Here is a 23,672-nt window from a genome sequence, read left to right on the forward strand (position 1 = left end):
CGCACATTTCAGAACGAGTCTTCGTTGTCTTCTTTCCTTCAATAAATATTCAGTTGTTAGTCCAGCCTTGTCTTGTTCTCTTCTTTCCTGTGTCTCGTCTTTTGGCTGGTTTAAAATGAAGGAACTCTACTCCTAGTTTTCGTCTCTCTGGTAAACCTCGATAACACAGTAACAGCCCGTCCTTCAGTACAGAATATGCCTCATTCGGCCTCCTAACCTCCCTAAGCCCTAAGTGATATCCCATTTCATGCCCTCTAGTTCCTCTAACAGCACTGCTAAACTAGCCTCGCTAGCTAGGGTTTTAGCATTAAACGTTGCAGGGTGTTTCCAGGCGCCCTTTCCGGAGCCAGAAATTCTTATCACACCCCGGTGCGTCATAGGTCTGACCACTGTCATGGCCAGTTGCTCCGCAGCCGCTAGTGACCGAGGGGCAGGATTTTATAAGACTGTTCATGGGAGGTGGTGGCCAATTACTGCACCAGGGTGGCCAAATCCTGTTCTGGTGAGGGAGTGCGTTGCTGGAAGTGGTTACCGGCATCAGGTAGCACCCCAAACCTCTATGCAATTCCATCGACACGCACATATACTATTGTTACGTGGTGGCAAGCGATGACAACAGGAGAACAGAGGACAGAGAGAAGATGCTCGATGGTCGTGAGATGACGTTTAATGAATCTGTGTGCGGGCCTAGTGCGCACGCTCCTGCCCACGCCACTGCCCTCTTCTTCCTCCTTCGTCCGTAACAATATATATATTTTAGCTGGTGGAGAACTGCATGGCACCGGGATTCAAACCACGGTTCTCTTGAATGCAAGGTGGATTCTCTACCTCTACGCCACCACTGCAAGAACCAAAAGATCACGAATGCATGTTTGCTTATCTGGCACTCAAGCAGGGAAGCTATAAATGTTCTCTTTGCAATAAATCAGCAGATAGCCCAGCGATGCTGTGTGTGTGTGTGTCCTGCATACATTTTAGCTGGTTCCACCTTCTGTGTAATAAGACAATTGGTTCATTTAATGGTATTCCCCACAACAATGAAATGTATCTTCACCTGCATACAATGCCAGTGTCTTTTCACTGATTGCAATCCCGGGTAGTTTTTTTAGGCTTCCTTTATTTTCTGGGCCTACAACATGGCTGTTCTTTCCAGGGGTGTGGTGAACGTGGACAGGGTGTGCAACTTGGTTCCCTAAGTGCGGAAAGTATTTGACACCTTGAAGAAAAGTGCTGAGTAGTAATGTAATGCCAATGGTGTTCCAGCACCATCCTGGCTCTGCTCTCGCATTACAACAAAGGAAAACAGTGGTTACACCAAAAAGCATTAAAAGACTTGCATGTACAGTGGTGAGCAGCCTTGTTTAGAGTGCGCCGACGGTGCTCCGCGAAGTAAGTCAGCGCCATCTAACGTTAGGCCCTAGGTTTGAGCTATGCGTCCTATGCGCGTGCGCGGCCAAAATATAGCAGAGCCTCCTCGTGGATTCTTGGCCTCATTAACGCTCAGTGCTTGTGCTTCATGCCGCCAGGTACACGCTTAATGATATGTAACAGCGTTCGGAAAACTAATGCGTTTCGCGCAAATCACGGAGTGGCTAGGCAAGTGCAATGTGATATCGGGCGGTCGCTCGGTTCAAAAGCAATTGCAACTGATAGCGGATAATCGCGCGTTTCCAACAAGCACTATGGCTAAGAGTGCGAGAATTGGGCCTAGTTTTTTGTTTGGTGTCCTGTTCGTATAAGTTTACGACCACACACCACGTGTTGCAGGCGTATTGTTTGATAGCGTGTTTTTGGGCCGGGTTATCAGCTATAAGGGACAAAGCATTTTGCATTCGTGCAGATGTAGGAACTTGACTTTCTCTACTGTAAAGCACAGGGGCGGTGAGTGGTGCATATCAGGAACGCGTATTAATCTTGTATCACTCACGCTTGCTTGCCTTGCCGTCTCGTTACACTCGAGAAACATGGCGGCATCGCGACGCTCTGGCGACCATCACAGCCTCACAAATGCAGGCAGTGCGACCTTAGTGGCATGAAAGGTACTCGCAAGGCAGGGGCTGGACAGGGAACTGATGGGCAGGCATACCTCTGATTTGAAGCGCATGCGCACGGGACACATATCTCAAACCCAGAGTATAATGTTATATGTCGCTGAGCGCCGTTGGCGCGCTTTAGACAAGGCTGCTCACGATTGTACATGGAATGCACAAAAGGGGTGGTGCACAGAATGTGGAAAATCATAGCTTGGCCAGGTATGGCACCACGTAAATCATCGCACCCAGGAACACAATCTGCCTTAAGGAAAAGAAACACGCTTTTGCTCCTACATTGCAATGCATGCTGCCAGCCACGACTGAGTGATGTAAAGATTCTAGTGGCTAAGAGCATCATAGCCTGTGAAACAATGAAAGACTGTTAGCGAAGTTTTTTTACTGTAGGGAATGTCAATAGAGTGCTGCTCATGTACCTTACGCCTATGTGTCTTTGGCACATGTGCCCACCCCTGTTTCGTGCATGACAGTGACTGCCTCAAAATAAATCAGTTGTCACTTGCGCTTGTTTCACATTCTTGCTGTGTGTAGTCTAGTTCATGTGAGTGTTCATGGCTTTTCAATATATGAAGTCAACTAACCCAACAGCACCACAGTGTTTATGCTACAGAAATCTTAGATTAATTAGACCAGATTACATAATGCATGGGGCTGCAATTTGAGTGAAAACCATGGCGGTGAAGCTTCTTCTGTTATTATGAGGCAAACTCTCATGCCTGCAAGACAGCCGAAAAGTATGATGCTTACACATTGCACTTGCGTGCTTGTGCGAAAAGGCTCAGAGTTGCTGTGGTTTGTGGTGATGCTGGAGCAAGGGAAGCAAAGCAGACAAAATGGCTATAAGAATTCTGTGGAGAGTTCCTATGGCAACACTACTGTTTCTGCTGTGACAGTGTACGTGGACAAAATGGGCAAGGGCTTCTCCTACCGCCTTACGTTTCTCTATGCAATTTAAATAATTTAATTAATAAAAAAAAAGGTAGACTTGTTTCCAAAAGTGACGTAATCGGCGATATTCGCTTGTGCATTTAACTACTAAGTAGTGATATACTTTCAGTGAAAAAGTATGCATTCTGGGCTATGCATGCGAGATTGTTTTAACAACAATTTGTGTCTGCACATTGCTGAGTTTTTCGTAGTTTTCCAGTGAGCTTGGAAAGAGATGGGTACTCTACAATGCATATTGATTTCTAGAGGAGCCTAGCATTTCATGGACATATTCTTCTAATCCCTGACACCGTATGTGCAGGGTCTTGTGGCACTGGTGACTGGTGGTGCATCCGGCCTGGGAAGGGCAACTGCTGCAAGGTTCGCACGGCATGGTGCCCAGGTGGCCATTTTTGACCTGCCCACCTCTAAGGGAGAGGATGTCGCCAAGGAAGTTGGCAATGGCTGTATTTTCACACCAGGCAACGTAGGTAGAGAATGTCTGCAGGGACATATTTTGGGTTCACTAGCCCAGGTCTTCAGTTAAACCATGAAATGCCTCTGAATATCAGCATAGTCATTTTTGTCATGTTGAAATGAAAAGACAGATTTCAAAAAGAAGTGCAAGCATGAGATAACAGTCAGCAGATGCCCATAACGCTGTTTAGGAAAATCTTAGTGGCCAGTCAACACATGCACTCATACCCCCTTCGTTATTTTACATAGTTTTCACATTAACCAAATGTTTTTCAGTAGGTGCCCGAGTTTCATATAAAATACTGACTGCTGCAATGCTAAACACAGACCGTAAAATGCTTCCCTTGGTTAAGCTGCTCTTAGGCCAGAACTTGGCACAGAGATCGCATATGACTTTTGTTTAATACCACTTTCCAAAGATGTACCATCTTGGTTTAATCATATCTCTGCAGCATCAGCAACTCTATACTTCATCTCGCAATATGTTTGCAGCACTGCGAAAGTCGGGGGTGCCCATTCAGGATCATGCGCACTGTATATAGGTAATGGTAGGTGCCCCTGCCTGTCGCATGAAATGCAGTATAAGTAAACAGCTTGCTGTCTTAACTGATACCAGTGACACCATCTCATGCCTATCCGAGGAGTGACTTTATCACCAGATTAGATCCTATAATAAGATTAAACGTTTAATGCTTAATCATAATGCCAACACAACCTTACGCTGATCTTGATTCTTGAAGTTATTTTTTAAAGAGTGAAAAAGGTGATGCAATGTATGAAGCGCATCACTGCAAAAGTCTATGCATCTTTTTCTACAATGTTTGCAACCAGCGTCAATTATTGACTAATATTTTTAATTTTTCTTCAGCCACAGAAACCACCTAAAATGCCTGAAATTAATGCATAAAGTGGTTATGCAACTGGCAAGTATACTTTCCTTACTGAACAAACTTAAAAAATCCCTCAGCATCTAATCCTTTTAGATTTTATAACATAAAACTGAACACTTACTGTACCAAAACATTGCCCCTGTAAAGCAGGTCATGCCTGTGCAAGCCTGAACAACTTGTGACAATAAGACTGAGTCATCAGTCAGTATAGTCAGCAAGAGGTCACAAAGTCGCAACAATATATATCAACATGGTTTTCATATCATGGCTTCTCATGTGAAACTCAGTTTTCAGCCTTTCATATGACCTACATCAGTGTAGATGCTGAAATCCAGGTTTATGTAGTTCTTCACGATTTTTAGGAAGCCTTTGGCCATGCTACTCACCACATCCGTATGCTAAACCATAACATTTGCCCCAACATTTCAACGTTGGTAAAAGTTTTTCTCTCATCCAGGATTCATCCTAATTCAATATTAACTCTGACCTCTTTGTTTTACCCCACAGTGTTCAATTCTTGCCTTTCCTAATTTATGTTTACAAATCAGCTAAGGGCTTTTCTTCTGTTTCTGGCCAGGTCACATCTGAGGATGATGTGAAGAAAGCATTGACCATCATCAGGGACAAGTTCAAGCGCCTGGACGTGGCTGTCAGCTGTGCAGGCATCGGTGTGGCCTTCAAGACGTACAATTTCAACAAGGACCTGCCCCACGCCCTGGAGGACTTCACCAAAGTGGTCATGGTGGGTTGGGACAATTATGTGCACCTGCACTGTGTGTCACACAGGGAATGGGTGTCGCTAATGGCATTAAAACATAGCACATGCTGTCCCTGGCTTGTTTTTGGTGGGAGAGTGGAGGTAATCACTGTATATGTATCGGCGAAAACTGCTGAGGGCCTATTTCCCAGTTAAGCAGCGTCAGCGCAACATGCAAGGGAAATTAGAAAAAGGGGCGATGTTTGCTGCACTACAAATTTCTGGCATCCTCGATGTGCAGCTGTGCAAACTAGTTGCGCTATTCACATCTGTGTGATTGAAGGGCACTTCAAATTGCACATTCAGCACAAATAGCTGTCACTGAATCTTGCATCACACTGGCATAGTAACAAACTGTCAATTTTTCTTGGGCCTCCATGTATCACTGACCCTCTCGGACATGCCTCTGTTTGTTAGAGATGATGTGAACAATTCAGAGCCTTCTACTCTTTCTCATAATTTGTAGTACGCCATGGGCTCCCAATCTGTTTAGCTGCAGGAAACCTCAGGAATCTTCAAAAGATGCTGAGGAACTCCGCATGTCTCAGCTTTTATCACTTCGTGGTGACACACATGCAAAAAGAGTGCGACCCCTAAAAAAAACAAAACAAAAACAAAAAGTGGAAATTCAGTAATAATGACTGGATGTGGGGTGCACATTCTCCTGTGAGCAGCTGTATAGTATAATCCGTCCCAAAATCAGGTCAGCGAACAGAAAAGATGGAAGTTATGCTAGCAAGGATTTAGGGGCTCAGGGAACCGGAACTGTTCCCTTGTGGAAACCTAGGGTTCTACAAACTGAGTTTGAGAACATCACCTGGCCTGAGTGTTAAATGTGCTGTTATTACTAATGCAGTTGTACTTACAATCACGGTAATGTACTTCTGATCAAAGTGGCTTTGTAAGTCACCATTTGTGGATCGATGGCTGGGCGCTTGACTGCCGATCCCAAAGATGTGGTTTCGATCTTTGCCTCGGTGGTCACGTTTCAATGGAGGTGGAATGCAAGGTGCCTGTCTTAGGTCAATACGCAGTTAGGAACTTCAGGTGGTCACCCTGCCATCTGTTAAAGTAGATGTTTGCATGTACTATGCGACTGCACGCACCTCGAGCACCCATGCATAGCTGTGTCTGGAGAAAAGGTGATCTCGGTGGTTGACCCAGTGCCGAGTGTTTGGACCTTCAGCTAGTTTGGGCAGGACTTTTTGCAAGTTCCTGCCCCGCTCCCTCGTTTGGCTCCATAGTGGGTGGCTGCACAGCTACCGAAAAAACAAACCCTTTCATGGATTCTCTATCCCCAACAAATGATCACCCTCCAAGCAAAAGAGGGCATACCGATGCTACGAGCTATTTTTTTTTTTTGTGAAAACAAAAGAGACATTTCTAAAATTTCATGTGGTGCATAGTGAAGAACCCAAAAGCCTGCTTGAAAAATCCCTTTCATAGTGTCAAAGTGTCTCGCAGGAAACCTCGGCCCTGGATACAAAGTATCAAAACTTGCGCACGGTGACCTCTTGCTCGAAGTACAAACCAAATACCAGTCCTCTAACCTGAAAAATATTGCGTCGCTTGGGAACATCCCTGGCGCCATCGTTCCCCACCAATCCCTGAACATTGAAAAAAAGTGTAATATCTGAAATAGATTTCCTAGCTCTCACCGAAAATAAAACAGCAGAAAGCAAAATGTCATAGCTGTTCACAGAATAAAAATCTAAACGAATGACAAGGAGATCCCTGAAAAACTTTCCTCCCAGAGTTAGTCGAAGTGGGGTACATTAAAATAAATGTCCGACCGTACATTCTAAATCCGAGGAGATGCTTCAACTTCCAGAGATATGACCATGTATCACAAAGCTGTTGCAAATTGTGTGCAAAATATGCCGCGAATGACCACAATTCTGTCAACTGCACTGCAGCGCCATGCTGCGCTAATTGTTAGGGGGATCACCCCACATACTCTAGGTTCTGCCAAATATGGAAAGAAGAAAAGCAGATCATAACACTGAAAGCAACACAAAATGTCACATACAAAGCACGTAAAAACAGGCCAAGGACATGTTTCAATTCACAGCCAAGCCAAATGTCGCCGATGTAGTGCGATGGGGCCTTCGACACCTGCCACGCAAAATGAGGTAGTGGCACCTGCAGCTCCAGTGGAAATGGCTCGACCACTCCCAGAACAAGCTACGTGTCTCTCAGGGTCGGCCACAAGACCTCTGGCCACGAGGCAAGGTATAAAAAAACAGAACCTGTGGCAGGTTTGTCCTCAGAAGAGGACACAAGCAGTTCTTTGCAGTCACATGGACGACGGAGCTCCTTGGAATGAGCACAAAGACAAGGCTCCGCAAAAGACCAAACTTAGTTTTCTAGCATGCGATAAAATGAGATGGCATTCCTGATAGAGTGGAACTGTAGGGGACTTCTAAAACATATTAATGGTGTAAGAGACTTCCTAGATACACTTTTACCAGTTGCACTCTGTACACAGGAAACAAATTTAGGTCCTAAACGCACAAATATTCTAAAAAAATATGAGGTTTTCTGCCAAGATTGAGAGCAAGCAAGCAAGCTTTCGGGCTGCGCGGTCATCATATTGCAAAGTAGCATTCTAGCTCAAGAACTGAAATTAAATACTCGTTTAGAAGCTGTCGCAGCCTCAGTAATTGCCTTTAAAATAATTACTGTGTGTTCTGTGTATCTTGAGCCACACCGTAAAATAACTTGTCATGATTTAGAAAACATTTTCAGCCAACTACCAAAACCATACCTGGTAGTTGGAGATTTTAATGCACTCTCTCCTTTGTGGGCATGTGAAAAAACCGACACACGTGGCCAGCTTAAACACCAGTCTAACCTACGTTTTAGAATCTCATAAACTGCTTAATATTCATCACTGTGGTTTTGAAGAAGGATGCACAACAACCGACCACTTATAGTGCACCTTGAAAACACCATCCGGAAAGCTTTCACACAAAAACAAAACAGCTTGCAAATTTTTTTGACATGAAGAAGACGTAAGACATAACTTGGAGGTTCGTAGGCAATGTAAAAGATTTAGCATCCTTGGGTGGATGCTCAATGTTGAAGGACTTTTTATCAGGCTGTTCATTTCTAGTACTTCTTGGTGCCACCTTGTCAAGAGAATTGGTATCTCAGGGGCACATTTTAACCACAACATTCTTTGTTGTAAAAATGAATTCTATTGGCAAGGTAATCCCAAAATCCATTATGTTCTCACTGTATGTCGATGACCTTCAGATAGATAGCCTGCACATCCTCAAATATATCGATTTGTGAGGGAGAAGCCTGCACATCCTCAAATATATCGATTTGTGAGGGAGAAGTACAGTTAACAATAATTAAACTAGTGTCATGAGCAGATAAAAATGGTTTCTATCTTTCCCCACAGAAGATAATGGTGGCAATGTTCTCGCTCAAACAAGGCATACAGACCAATCCCGCGCTACACCTAAATGGACTGAGTTGCCAGTAAAGAGTGAACACAAATTTTTGAGAATAACGTTTGGTAGAAAATTCACGTTTCTGCCTCACATAAACATACTAAAAATGAAAGCCACGAAATCTCTAAACCTACTGAAGGTTCTTTCTCGGAAATACTGAGGGATGATAAGGCATGCCTTCTGCCCATATATCGCTCTGTTGTACGGTCCAGCTTAGACTATGGGTGAACAGTCTACAGTACGTCTAGGTCATCAAGGTCATTAGACTCTGTACATAATTTAGGAGTGCGTCTTTCTCGTGGTGCGTAGAATACATATCCCTGTGGATAGCCTTTATATGGAGAAAATGACCCCCACTGAAGGATAGATGGGCTTCCCTCATGTGTGCATATATCTTACACAGAAAAAACACCTTTTATCCAGTAGTCACAACTTGCCGCTCTCGAGTAATTTTCACAAGTAAAACCACATGCAATGGGGTCATTGATAATGCGATTTGAAGACATTTGCCGTGAACTTGAAATTCTGGACATCATGCCCGATAATGCTCAAAGAAAACATTCCCTTGTCCCCATGGTACAAAATTTCCAACAGTCTGCGACCTTATATTAGCACACTTCAACGAAAGGTAAACTGCTAAAGAGCATATAATACAAGAATTTCGCAGACTCTAAGAACTATACAGTAATTGTACAAAGTTTTCAGAAACTTCTGCTTGTGTTGGCTGCACTGTAGTGGAAGAGAACAGGAAATAAAAAATTGGGCTTCCTCAGTGCACATAAATTTTTACAGCTCAATGTAGTGCTATCCTGACAGCTTTAGAAAAAATAATGAATGAAGGCACTGAGAACAGTGTCATCTACACGGATTCGTTGAGCGTACGTGGCATTAAACGTCAAAAATGCTGCCATGCTACTATGTGGTGCCAGAATACATGACATGAAAGGACTTGGTATAGTTTTCTGTTGGGTCCCTTACATGACGGCATTGAGAGAGTAGAAACGTGCGTTGCACTAGCCCGCAACAAATCGATTCAGAAAGTAAACATGCCACATAAAGATTGCATGATGTTAATACAGCATAAAGAGAAGGATAAATGGTAGTGTATGTGGAATAGCCAAGAAAATATTAGGTTGCGCCTCAGCAACATTTTATGAAAGTGATAGTATGCTGTCTTTGTATTGGACACATGCATCTCACACACAACTTTCTACTGATGAAACAAAACAAACCCACTTGTGAAGAATGCGGACAGATACTGGCTGTAAACAACAGCCTAATTAGTACATGCTCAAAACCCAAGGCAATACAGAGAAAGCATTTTGCTATTCAATAGACATAGTTCTTTAGACAGGGACGAAGGAAGAATACAGACACTACGCATCAACACAGGTTATTGACAGTAATCACGAATTTATATAAATTCGTGATTACTGTGCTTCGAAGTGTCAGTGGCTAAACCGCATGCGCTACAGCACCCTCCCAAAACTTCCTTTTTCGTCAAAACAATGTTAGGCTTGCTTACACATGACTGCCTTTCCACGTGTATAAGGAAGGCTTCAGATATCTCGCGCTCTTTTTGATCCGCGTTTACAGATATGGCATGCGTCAGCTAATACAGCAATTGTTTTCGTTTTTGCATCGTTTGCAGTGCGCCGCCAAGTGTTCAGATTCTGATACTTCGTCTACAAGCCCCTTGTGCTCCATGAGCCTGATGTTAATACAGCAGCCAGTTTGGCTGATGTAATATTTCCCGCATGATAATGGGATCCTGTATACCACATCTGTCTTGCAGGCCATATACGGGTTTTTAAGTTTTCTGGGGCAAGGAATTTTTTTGTTGGTGGTATCATTCACAACCTTGCAGAGTTTGCCGGGCTTGTTCAGTGCTGTAAGCGCGACTTTGACGTCTCAGTTCCCTGCCACCTTTTTAGGTGGTGCATGAGCTGGTGAGCGTAGGGCAGTGCAACGCATCTAGCCCGTTCTTGCCCAACCATCGCCTTTTTTTCACCAGCTTTTATCCTTTTTATCAAGGTCTCAGCCACCAAAGCCACTAGTTCCATAGGAAAACCCGCCTTCATTTGACTTGCCTGCATTTTTACACTTTGATGGACCTTGTGCAGACAGGATTTATCAAGGGCAGCAAGAAGGCATGCCTTTGCGATGCCTCTTTTAATCAGTTTGGAGTAGGCCGAATCATAATTAAAAATTTCGTGTTCGGACCCTGGCTGGTACATGTAGCAAGCATGTGAACCACAAAAGAACAACTTGATGTCAAGAAACTGTAGGGTACCTTCATTGGCCAGTTTATGTGTAAAATTCAAATTACGTGCGCTAGACCTAAACACTTCTAGGGTAGACTGGACAAGATCCTCATTTCTGTCTCACTTCTGTCTTCTTGAGGTGCTTCTGCGACCACCAGAAAATCGTCTACATATATAAAAATCTTTAAAATCTTGTTATCAATGTGCACTTGAACGCGTTTGTCCAAACTCGCTAAAAACTGTTCACTTAACACTGGGGCGATACATGATCCTATGCAGATGCCTTCGCGCTACACGAAGTTATTGCCCTCAAAGTTTATAACAGTGCTAGAAAGGTAAAAGTCTAAAAGCGATAAAAAGAAATCCCTACATCATTTTGAAAACCTACAGTCCCTTTTGCTTCAGTGCTCTCCTTCACTGTCGTCGTTGTGGAATAAAATAGAATAATTGAAAACGCAAGATTAGCCCCCGATGACAGCCCTTGAGAACATTTCCCTTATCTGGGATATGCACCAAAGCCATAATATACACATTTCCAAAAATATGCATTTTATATTTTTTGGGCTAAGGTGGTAAAACCTGGCAGAGGAGTGACCTGCATCAGAACCTTGTCCTTCACGTCCACTTTTCTGGGGTGCAGGTGAACACAGTGGGCACATTCAATGTGGTGCGCCTGGCAGTGGGCCTCATTGGCAAGAATGAACCAGGCCCAGATGGTCTGCGTGGCGTCGTCGTTAACACGGCTAGTGTAGCGGCGTACGAGGGCCAGATCGGCCAAGTGGCATACAGCGCCTCCAAAGGGGGCATTGTGGGCATGACGGTGCCCCTGGCGAGAGATCTGGCATCACAGGGAATCCGTTGCTGCGCTATCGCTCCAGGTAAGCACCTTGTTTGGCCTCTGAGCAAGTCTTGACTTTTGTTCCGGATGGCATGGCTTGACTGTCCACCGAACTGACTTGGAAAACTAATTTGCTAGTGTGTGCCTTGTGTGATCAGTCTTGGCTATTAGTGCACCAAGTTTAAGGGCATTCATCTGGATAATCTTAGCATTTCAAATAACAGAGAGATTCCTCATTTGCACCCATCAAACGATGGTGCTACTTACTTGATATCTGCTCAGTTTTGGGAGGAACTTTAGGAAGTTAAACGGCTGGCGAAGTGTGTGCTAGTGCCCCTTTCGTGGCAGTGGAAAAGATTGGTGCAATGGTGTGTCTTGCGGAAGGATTCTGTGAGACCCGCTGCGAATGGCACCCGCGTACACTCAGTGAAAACTATATCACTTATATGTTGAGCAAAAGTTGGTTCCCTTACATCTGAGTTTTCAAACTGCTAAGGAAGTGATTCTAGCTAGCCATTCCCTCTCTTAATTGATCAGTTGGCCTTGCTCTGCCATCTGCTAGTGTATTCATTTTGTTTACCTTCTGTGCCAGCTAGCGATCCAGAGCACATTATCTTGCTCTGCGAACTGAAATTCTAATTTCAGCGGGCACTTTGGATTCACGTATAGGGCTTGAATCGTGGGTCACGAACACCTTACTCTGCACTTGGTCAGCCAGGAATGAAACTTCATTCCATTGTCGATTTGGATTCCAGCGGGCTGTGCGCTCCTTTGGGATTCAGAGCACTGCTTCAGAACACTCATTGGAACACATGTCATACAGGCAGCGGACCAGATTGTTATGTCCGAACCAGCGCTAACTTTTTCTTTTAAAGGGACACTAAAGACACCCAAGTATGCTATCAAAATCTAATAAACAGCATTTCGCGACACTGACGCCGCATATCCAGAAGCAAAGAAATCGAATTACTACTGAGATATTGTGACAAGAAGTTTAGGTTTATTTGTTCCCGCCAGTCGAATACAAACTGTTTTCTCCTACTACGTGGTAGGGTAGAATGAAGCACACTATGACGCAAGAGGAGACTCCGTGATTGCTGACGCGCAGAAGTTGAGCCGGCGTGGCCCGTGGCGTCGACCAGTTAGCATCTCTCAGGGGCCAACATGGCAACAGCGTACTCGCAATCGACCATCGGCTCACAATAAGTGACGGCCACAGCCGAAATAAATGAAACGAGTAATTTACCGAGCAATGGGATCATGAAAGAAAAAAAGAAAACATAGAGCACTTCTAATGCATAATACTTTGTGTTTCTCAAGCTTTTGCACTCCTTCTTGCACTGTGTGCAAACAAACCGAGCCCTTAGTCATCGCAACACTTCCCGAAATGTTTACATATAAGATTTAGTTACGAGCGAAATAGTGTCCTCACTGCTGCGCTTGCCAGTTTTGAAGCTTCGTTGCACTTTTTTCCTTCAAGGTTTGTGCTACAGCTCTGTGTTCAGCGAAAATTACGTCCACGGTAGCAGAGCATGACCGAAGAGTTGGCGCTCCTAAATTTGCCAGCGCTGTGAAATTCCACATGACAAAATGATTCTAGTGCACAATATAGTGCTCATAGGCATCCAGAACACTAGTTGCAAGTCGTGAGAGCAGGTAGCATGCTCTGATGGTCAACAAATTGTAATCTTTAGACCGGCAGTGATGGCCTGTACACCTCGAAACATGAAATTCCAATATAAATGCGGCCATGACATAATATGCAGAAATATTTGCTGCTTCCTATGTCTCAGCATGGCCTAGCCGTTAGCGCGAAATGGTAGGGAGCAAGAAGTAACGAGTTCGAATCCCGCTGTCACCTTTTTTTCTTGTACAAATTGATTGCTTTTAGCTTTTTTTAATGTATTTGTGGTGCTTCATTATTTTTTAGTTTTTAAGTTTTATCCGAGGCCCTTTTTTCGCCTGGCGACCAGCAGAATAGGCAAGGATGCAATAGGGGCCAATGACATTCGGAATAAGATCGACGCTGTCCTTGGTATGATGCCTGCAAATAGCACGTTGAAGCTTTTGTTGCCACAGTATGTGCGTCAGATGTGCCATGATTTAGTGAACAATTGAATGATAATGCGTTTTTCCTTCGGCACTTAGCATATGTATGCTTTTCGTGACGTACGTAGCTGCAGTCGAGCGGTCAGGTCAGGGTTAATGGGCACTCGCAGTCTAAGCGGTGACGGCGGCAATATGTTGGCTCAGAAGTGTGAACAAAGGAGCGTGTCGGCGGCAGCGGATTTTGCTCGCTCCTGCCTCTGAATGCTCAAATGTGAACAAGCCAGGCGCATCTGCTGCTCCGAGCTCGTATTTCAGGTGCTGCAGGTCCAAAACGAAGCTATCCGATAACGCACGAAGTGTCTGAGCCGGAACATAACCGAAACTGAAGTGGGCGCCTGTGGCGCCTCCAAGTATATTTTTGTATTTGCCTTGCAATGTTTACGTTGTCTTTTCGCCTTTGTTTACGTATGATAAAAGCATGTTGTTATATTCGAGACAAAACCTACTACCGCATTCAAACGGGCAACATAATTCGCATTTGACAGCCTCCGGGATCCCTTGCGCGTCACGTGATTTGTAGTTTCGAGTCTCGGCCGTTTCGGCGATACCTGTATTTCTCTTCTTCCTCTTTACTACCTTATAACAGCTCTGCTTTCAGTGAGTGGATTTTTTGTAATTAGGAATTGGCATTCTATCGATGCAAGCCCACTTCATTTTTTTTAGTGTCCCTTTAAGGGAGAGTCTACTGCTTCCAATAATTTTTTCTTGCTTCATTCGAAAGCTCCATCCTTAAATTAACAAATACCTGACTATGGAGCCGAAAGACGCGTCAGAACCATTCAAAACAATTTTTCTGTACTGTAGTCCCATTTTTTCAGTGGTAGACCATGTCTGCAAACACTTACTTCATAGGCACGACATAGTATGGTAACTTTATGCAGCTCCGTGAACACAACTGCCACGTGGGGCAACGCTCTTAGACACATAGTTTTGCAGCTTCCCACCCGTACTTAAGGTGGCCCCCGTGGACGTTGCTGAAATTAACGGCGCTGCAGTCATGGTTTTCTGCACCTCTCACGCGTTGCCTTCTGCACCTTCATAAACATAGCCGGCACAGCACACACACCCGCAGTTGATTCGTTTTGATTAAACAAGAATGTGGCCTAAGTGGTGTTGCTATTTTGTGAAAAGCTGCACTCCACAAGGGCACTCACACCGAGTTTGAAGACGCCATGAATAGCACTATTAAAGGAAAAGACGATCACCCCACCTTCCGTGGTTTTTTACGACATCCAAGCATTTTGGTCTTCATGTCCTTTTCACCGGTTATGTCTCTTACCTTTGTGTGCTGCAACAGAATCCAAAATAGACTTCAATTTGCTTCACGCCACTCGGATGTCATGTGACGCACAATTGTTTCAGTGAAAATTAACATTCAGCTGTGGTGTGAACGCCTCCTAGCACTGCTGAATTTGATTTCAACTGCTTGATTGACGTCGCGAACGTCACCATGCTGAAGGACAAAGTTCAGTCAGCATTGCTTCAATTCCTTGGAGAATAACTTCAGAGAGTGCTGAATTTATACTGTCAGGGCATTGCTCTGCATGCGGTCGTTGCTCAAAGGACTTTTATCTTCAAGTTCTGCACCTTGTGACTTTTCTTCGAAGCTGCCGTGTTTAACGCGATAGCGTTGAAGGCACAGTTCACAAGAAAATCTGGCATAGGCGTTGTGAACAAAAAATCACAGGCATGGCTCTCGCAGGTGGTAGTTTGCAGGTGTGACACAGCATGCGTGCTGACTGGTTGTATGGCTCCACTACGTCACGAGGCCATGTGGCATGACCAAATTAATTGGCCAACTTAGCCTCCTCCTTAGAGATGAGAGCAGTGGAAGGGTGAGCTGGGAATCGAACCCACTGCATCCCGAGTCACGTGTACGCTATCCCCAGGCCACGCAGGGAAGGCCGTACAGCTTGGTCAGAACAGTGCTTTATATAAATAACATACACAAATCTATGGTGGCCTTTTCCATAATCAGGTATTTCAAGAATGCTAATATATAGGAAATAATAGAGGCACAAATAAAAAATTACTGATTGGGGATAGAAAGCGTTAAAACAGTTTCCAACTGTGCTGCCTAGCTGGTCCTCTTTATATACACACAGAACCATATGCATGATTGCTATAGGACAGCCAGCTGCTTTCTGGAACATTAGGCAGATCTTAATTATTTGCTATTTCATTCTATTTACATTCATGTCGCCAGTCCATAGAGGGTAGCGTCATCAAGAGTCAGTAATGGTCTTAGCCGAACAGGAATGTGGCAGCAGCTCAATCGGTTGCTTGAAGGCATTGTGGATGCCCCAATATTTATCTGTTTGCATCAAAGCAAGCTTTATGAGTTGGTGCCTTTGAGATTGTGTCTGACAGCACCGGTCATTCAAGCGCCCGCAAGGAATTCGCACGCCAGTTTACAATGTGTTTGCAGTCCTTGATACTATGGCCATCTTCAAAAAGATGCCCACATGCCTGAGAACATATTCTGCTTGTGATGCATCGTGAGGCGCTATCAGAAAATGATCAACAGTGGCATCGGTTTCGTTCCCATTTGTGCTGCCGGGCGCAGAATGACGTTTAACACTCACTCGAAGTCAAGTGCACATATTTCATCCCAGAGGTTTCACAATCACTGCAAACAGCATAAAAAGCAGCTTAAAAACGTGATGCACCTGTCGTTACTGAAGCAAACGAAACTACTGCACAAGCAGACGGATGTCGAAAAGCGCCACAAGTTCGCGCGACCGCCGTTGGGGCCAACTGGAACTGCCCAAGAATGTTGACGTGGAGCACACGCCATCAAACGAGGTGCACAGATTTTGTTAAAGCTATAATTGAGAGTAGTAAGACAGGTTGAAATAAAATTAAATGATTTTACCACAGATATTAAAACCATCCTTGCCCGTAGCAGTGCTGCAAATAGCAGCGTGCCACTGCAAGCATGGCGGCGTCTTTGGTTGTGTGATTTTCTGTTTTGAGCGCATTTTAAAAGCAAACCAAGCAATATTAAATAATAAAAGTAGCTCAGGTTTATTGGAAGAGGAAAAGTATGCTACCTTAAGTTGATATAAACTCAAACATTTGTATGATGCTGTGGCAGTCATAAAATGTAGTATATTCACTTCAGATGCTCCAAACAGACAAAATGTTAGTAGCAGCTAAAGGACACCACAGTTTGCTAAAACCCAACTTTCCTAATGGATTTAAGATATAAATTCCTGGTTAAACCCTCGAATTTTTTTCTCCGTAATGCCACCAAGGCTTGCCAGAATATGCCAATATTTCTACACTTGTCTCCAGCAGTAGACTACGAGTTTTGTACTAAAGCCATTAAGCGTCCTTTTGCAACTGTGTGGCTTGGGCACACATTAATGGCTGTTTCTTCCTGGCCAGGCTTGTTCCACACACCACTGCTGGAGTCCTTGCCAGAGAAAGTGCGCACGTTCCTGGCCGAGACCATTCCATTCCCCAAGCGCCTGGGAGATCCTGAGGAGTATGCCCACCTGGTGCAGACCATTGTGGAAAACCCCTTGCTCAATGGAGAGGTCATCCGTCTCGACGGAGCGCTCCGTATGGTTAGCTGACTTGTGTATGGTGCTACGTTAGGTTATGAAGGGCATAAGCAGCTTCAAGTGAGTCAGTGTAGCCACTAATGCTGGATAAGCATGCAATAAATATATGCTAGCTTTTACATACAATTTTGGCTTTTTTCTCTCTCAAAAACTGCAGGGCTGCTGAACCTGGGTAGTTCCTAGAATGCACTCTTTGCCAGTATGCCCATTGCAATTGGGGTACTGAATGTGGTGCTCGTACATTTCGAAGCACCATGTGGGTTGCAAGGGAAACTGAAATGAAGGTCACCAGAGCAGAAGACAAATCATTGGATAAGACAAAAAGTACCCCACCGGGTGGCGCAGTGGTTAGGGTGCTCGACTACCGTGCCCAAGGACGCGGGATCAAATCCCGGCCTCGGCGGCTGCTTTTCGATGGAGGCGAAAAGCTAGGCACCCGTGTGCTGTGCGATTTCAGCGCACGTTAAAGAACCCCAGGTGGTCGAAATTTCCGGAGTCCTCCACTACGGCATCTCTCATAGCCCGAGTCGCTTTGGGACGTTGAACCCCAAAACCAAACCAAACCAAAACATGTGAGTGTGCCTGGATTGTTTCCTATAGACTCAGTGTAAAAAGAAAAAAATCTGCTCAAGGCACTGTTTCATGTGCGGTTCAGTTAAGAACTGTCACAGCATCCACGACCTACAGTGACCTTATGCGCAGTGGTATTCACGGGGCATCCATTAGGCATTCTCCTATGCAAGATAGAGAATAAAAAAAATGCAAGGAGCAGTTCCCTATCATGTTATATGGGAGTGTTTTATGCTTATTTAGCTCACTCTCCTCAAGGTAACTTCCCTACACTGCGAGCACAAATAAGAAGCGCCTCTCTGCATAGGCCCTTGCGCTTTGCAGCGACCCCACCCGGCAAGATGTTGCGTGGGTGCAGAGTATGCCTGCTGACTCACCTTTACAGCATGGGGCAACGTGGCTTCATAGCTGAGAACACCGCGCTATGGAATGAAAATTGGTAGGTGAAAGTTCAGAGATAGGAAGCGCACAGAGTGGGTCAGAGAAATAAGTTACTGACATTCTAGTGGAAATCAAGAAGAAGAAATGGCATGGGCAGGGCATTTAGTGCGTAGAGAGGACAACCGATGGTCGCTTAGGGTAACAAATTGGATTCCAAGGAAAAGAAAGCGTAGCAGGGGGCGGGTGGGGTTCAGTAATTTGCAGGGGTCAAGTGGATGCAACTAGCACAGGACCGGGTTAAGTAGGGAGAGGCGTTCACCCTGCAGTGGGTATAGTCCGGCTGATGATGATGATGGCACAGGGTTTGCACCTCCTGTGGCAGGCAAAAAGACTGGAGGTGTATCTGCTCATATACTTGCCAAGAGCTGCAGTCATATGCTTTCACTGAACCGCATAAACATAGCGCTGCATGCCTTTGGCATGCTTGAAGCCATTAGGAAAGCAAATAACAGGAAGTAAAAAAAAGAAAGTAATACTGGACACTGTGAAAGAGAAAAAAGCAAATGCTGTTTTCAAGTGGGATGATGGGAGCAATTTCATACATACCACATACGATGCTCTTAACAAACGTCATGAGAATGGGAGACACTTCTGTTCATCTTTTTTCATGTACCAGCTATTTTGAGATTCAGCATGTACATACATTGCTCTTTGCAGCACTTGTGGTAAGGCAATCCTAAAGGGCTGCCACAACCAGGCTCAGCAGCTAAACAACAAAGCCATGCATCTTGTAGCTCATCTCCAGAGCTGACACTGCCACTCAACACGGATGTTGCTCCAAGAAGCATGTCACAGCACAAAGTCTGCCTGTGCTTCACCAAGGCAAAGTTCAAATGAAGGACAAATATATCAGCAGCTTTGTCGGTGCACATTAAAGAACACCAGGTGGTCAGAAATCTCCACTACGGTGCTTCTCATTATGCTCCGGGACCATCAAGTGACACTCAGTTGCATAGATGCTGGATGTTACACCAGGCATCTGGTTCTAGTACTGTGTTTACTTTTATCCGCTGTCACTCAACACAGTTTACTAGTGAAGGGCACATGTGACAAGTACTCACAGACCTCATTACGGTGATAAGAACAAAATGCACAAAGTATAGGTTTGTCAAACACACATGCAAAAGTAGTGGAATTTAGTTAAAGAAGAAAACAGCCGCTCATGGCGAGAGGACAACTTGCAAAAAATGCGGATTTAAAAACATTTTTAATGCCATTTGCAGGCGTCAAATGCCACTCATGTTGGCTTCACTGCATGACAGCTGTATAAGATTAATAATAATGCCTCATAGGATGTGTCATCACCTTTGGTGTCATCACATCTATATCAGCTCGCAGCAGGAAATTGCAAGGTTATAACTGTCACTTTACCTTCCATTGTTTTGCCAGCACGTTCGATAAAGGAGTAACCGTCCAATGCCTGCCACTTGCCAGCCAAGTGGGCATACATAGCTTGCAGTTGGAGAGTTCAGTGTACTCATTTTGTGAGCAAATGCACTCCGCATATATAAAGCAAAAATTGGCCATATTCTGTAGAAAGATTTTGTAATAGTCACTATAACCAACTGTTCTTTATGTCCACTTCTATACATCACCATAAGCTATTCCTTCCCAAAGCGTACAGCTTGTTAGGAACTAGAAGCAGGAACTACATGACAAGGGGCCACAATGCACGCAGGAGAAAGAAGAAAGGACTCCATGAGTGATGGGCTCGCACAGGCTTGTGCAGTTTAATTTGAGACAAATGCCAACAGTAATAGAGACTCTGAATAAAATGAAGCGATAAAATTAATAGGAAGCTGTCCCCATACATAGGAATGTGGTACAAATGTACATAATAGTCATAACTTGCCTTAGACATGCTACTAGTGGTATAGGTAGCACAGCATTCTGCTATGCCTTAAAGTAGCATACAAGGTTGGTGGAAGCAATCACCAGTGCTTGAAAACACTCAGTTTGATTTAACGTAGGTGCTTGCAATGACTTAGTCGGGAAAGACAAGGCCTTTATAAAGCGATCAGAAGCACTTTTTAAATAAAGTGAACACTTCCTATATTTCACACAAAGCATAGGTCCTGCGACATGACATCATAAAACATTACGACACGCATAAGAGAGAATGTATGACTACATTACTGTGCTCCATTCACCGTAGTCAACACGAAATAACTCTCACACTACTATGTGCCATGTACAAAAAAGACTTTTTGTTCTAACCACAAACAAACAACTAAAACCGTTCCTGTGGTCACAAGAAAACAGTGGAGACAACCCTAGAAAAGAAACGGCAAGACAAAGCAATGTTGATCCAGCCACAACACGGTGTCATCCCCGCGGCAGAAGAACCTGGCACACTACGTAACAAAGTACGCAACGCTATATACATGAAGGCTACTTACTTTGGCACTAAAACAGCCATGCCGAAAAATAGGTACCTTTTGCAACACATAGCCAGTTGTAAATATGAGCAAATAAAAAACACTGGTCCCATCCCCAGAGGGCAGTGCTGACTAGATATAGGTAGCCTTTGCACGAAAGGGGAAATTTTGCACCTCCTCAATACAGTAAACCTGACTTCAACAGACATCGCAAACAAAAGGCTGGAATAAATGCAATATGAATATACATGCCAAAATGTTTGTGACCTTTCTCTACCTGGTTATGCCAAGTTACACCTCAGCATTTGGCGTCTAAATTATTTCTTGCAGCACAAGTATAAATCGATTACTGATTTGAACTTCAGTCCCCAATTCTACAAGCAATTGAATCACAGTGATTTTCTGTAGGTTGTGCACACTGCCTGCTTAAAAGAAAAAGATGAAAGAACCAGCTACACAGGCCACCAATAAGCAGAGTGTTCTCGAGGAAATATCCATAACTGTAGACACACTTTCTCAGAAGGCAGCAGCACTGATGCATGAGCGACCACCACCAAAGCTGCATACAGTGTCTTGAAGAAGCAGCTTACAAACCAAAGACACAAAACACAGTGACAGACACAAAGTCTCAGCAGTTTTCTCAGCCCCAAAAAAGCTACCCGGTTTATGTGCAACAGTGGAGGCTCCAAAGCCCATTCCTGCACCATCAAGCATGAGACCAAACACATGGAATGCGACACAGGACTTGCGGACTGAAGTACTACGTGGGAGATTATAGCTGAGCTCACAGAGTGGGTCAGAAAAATAATTCGAGTTAATGACATTACAGTGGAAAACAAAAGAAATGGGCAGGGTATGTAGTGCCAAGAGAGGACAACCAATGGTCTCCAAGTGCAACAGACTGATTCCAAGGGAAGGAAAAGGTAGCTGGGGACAGCAGAAAGTTAGATGGGCGGATGAGGTTAACAAGTTCGCAAGGGTTAAGCGGATGCAGGACCAGGTTAGTTGGAGGAATATGGGAGAGGCCTTCGCCCTGCAGTGGCTGCTGCTGATGACGATGCCAACAATAGTGTCACCCACCCAGGAAAGTTGGCATTGCATTGTAACTGCTCTAAAAAAATATACACACTATTGTTTGACAGAACCGTTATCTTATGCCATTCAAAAAGTAAAACAGAAATTAAATGAGGCCTTCGAAATCAAATGTGCAGGGGTTGACAAATGCATGACAAAAAAAGTTTAATTTCTCAGGCTGACAAGATGAGTTTGGTTTCAATTTCGTTTTCTTGCAAATTTTCTTTTCTTAGCACTGCATTTTGTGTCTTTGTTTGTTGTTCGTAAAAGTTCAGCATGGTTCTTACACATGTATAACCAGCTAGGCTCAATTATCACACACTGTGTACAATTATTCCCTGAAGGGGTAACAGCACTATGCTCTCGTGTGTGACATGAGCTCAGGAGCATTAAGTGACATCAGTAATTACTCGTGATGAGAATAGTACACACCTGCCAACCTGGTTGTTCATGAAAAATTACTTCTTCTTTGCTCAAAACAGTTCTGACATCGATGTACCTCCTGAGAGTGAACCTTACATAAAGAAGTGCTTGCCATCAGCATGGATGAAAGTGTTCCTGAATTGCATTCAAACAATGAAGCAAACTTCTCAGCAGGGTTACCACGGCAACAAGTCAGTGAGATCTAAACAAACCCCCAAAAGAATGGGCTGCCAAAACTGCTGGATCCACAGAAAACTGCAAGGACTGATGGCTATGTGTCGCACACGGTGTCACTTCTAAAGGAGTGGTCAGCAAGTGAAAAGTAAACCTAGTCGAAGAGTGCTCCATTAGACCAGAAAAGCGACAGCAGCCTGGAACCAGTTTTATCTGCTCCTGGCAATAAAATCCAGCCAGGCCAAAATTGGTTTGCAAAATGCACTAGCTGCCGCAGTTCACTATAAATGGCAGCTAAGCTTCGTGGTGAAGCCTGCGTGTGGTGATGAAGGGGATGACGCAGGCGAGAAATGCCGACACCACGTGCAGGGGCCTGGCCAGTGCCCAGCCAAACAGCACCACAACGAGCCAGGTGTAGACACTGAATTCCATCGGTGAGCTCTCGGCTGGCACCAGCAGCCGCAGCCAGGGAAGGGTGTCCGCTGCAATCAACAAAGGCCGGCCACTGTGACAGCACCGACAACACTTGAAGCAAAGCGATGAAAAAGCAGCACAACAGACCTCTTTTCTGACGTCAAAAGACAGCGCAGGTGCTGCATCCCTTGCAAGGTCATAAGCGGAGAATGACTACTCCTACACACCATTTAGCACACCTAGATGGCACACAGACCAATAACATGCATGCACACATGTGCGCTAATTAACATCTGCAAGAGGCCAACACGTCAGTACAAAACCTTGATGAGTACAAGTATCAGCTGTGTCAAAAAATGAGCAGCATCAATATCCTGAGAAATAAAATATCCAGAGCCAAATATGCTGGCACAGTAACTGGGCAACGAAATTTTCATTCACAGCCGCACTACCACCCTCAGCTTCGTAAAGTTATGTTAGGACAATACAACCCATAAACCATGTTACATTTAATCCGGGGAAGGTTGCCACTGGCGCAGACTTACTTCCAAATACTCTTTGCCATGACACCTTATATAATTATCTAGGTTGCTCTAAGGAACCACGTACAGTAGTGAACAAAAAAATATAATTTCAGCTTTATTTTTTTTTTTTTTTTTTTTTTTTTTTTACTGCACTAAAGCTTCCGAGTGTTAGCCCTATGAGAAGACAGTGTTACAGTTTTTACACAATATAATACTAAATTCTTCACACCACATTAAGTCGCACTTTGTTCCTACAGCAGTCACGAAGTGCCTTTTGCACTACATACTAAAAGTACCGACAATAATGAGGGCTTCATTACTAAATGAGGCA

At 44.3% G+C, this 23,672-nt stretch overlaps 2 protein-coding genes across 2 annotated transcripts in view; one reads left to right on the forward strand and one right to left on the reverse strand.

Moving 5' to 3' along the window:
* The window catches only part of LOC146209984 (3-hydroxyacyl-CoA dehydrogenase type-2-like), a 31,622-nt gene extending 14,153 nt beyond the window's left edge, over positions 1 to 17,469 (forward strand). Inside the window, exons 2-5 of the mRNA XM_084605834.1 lie at positions 3,301 to 3,465; positions 4,923 to 5,087; positions 11,468 to 11,705; positions 17,165 to 17,469. Of these exons, the coding sequence (XP_084461960.1) occupies positions 3,301 to 3,465; positions 4,923 to 5,087; positions 11,468 to 11,705; positions 17,165 to 17,355 (759 nt within the window). The 3' untranslated portion in view covers positions 17,356 to 17,469. The remainder of the gene's footprint in view (positions 1 to 3,300; positions 3,466 to 4,922; positions 5,088 to 11,467; positions 11,706 to 17,164) is intronic.
* Positions 17,470 to 19,644: 2,175 nt separating this feature from the next.
* LOC146209985 (transmembrane protein 43-like) overlaps positions 19,645 to 23,672 on the reverse strand; it is a 98,215-nt gene continuing 94,187 nt past the window's right edge. Inside the window, exon 11 of the mRNA XM_084605855.1 lies at positions 19,645 to 22,885. Coding sequence (XP_084461981.1) covers positions 22,698 to 22,885 — 188 coding nt within the window. The 3' untranslated portion in view covers positions 19,645 to 22,697. The remainder of the gene's footprint in view (positions 22,886 to 23,672) is intronic.

Source organism: Amblyomma maculatum, chromosome 1 (genome assembly GCF_055883805.1).
Source record: "Amblyomma maculatum isolate TAMU_Amacu chromosome 1, ASM5588380v1, whole genome shotgun sequence".
Taxonomy (NCBI): domain Eukaryota; kingdom Metazoa; phylum Arthropoda; class Arachnida; order Ixodida; family Ixodidae; genus Amblyomma; species Amblyomma maculatum.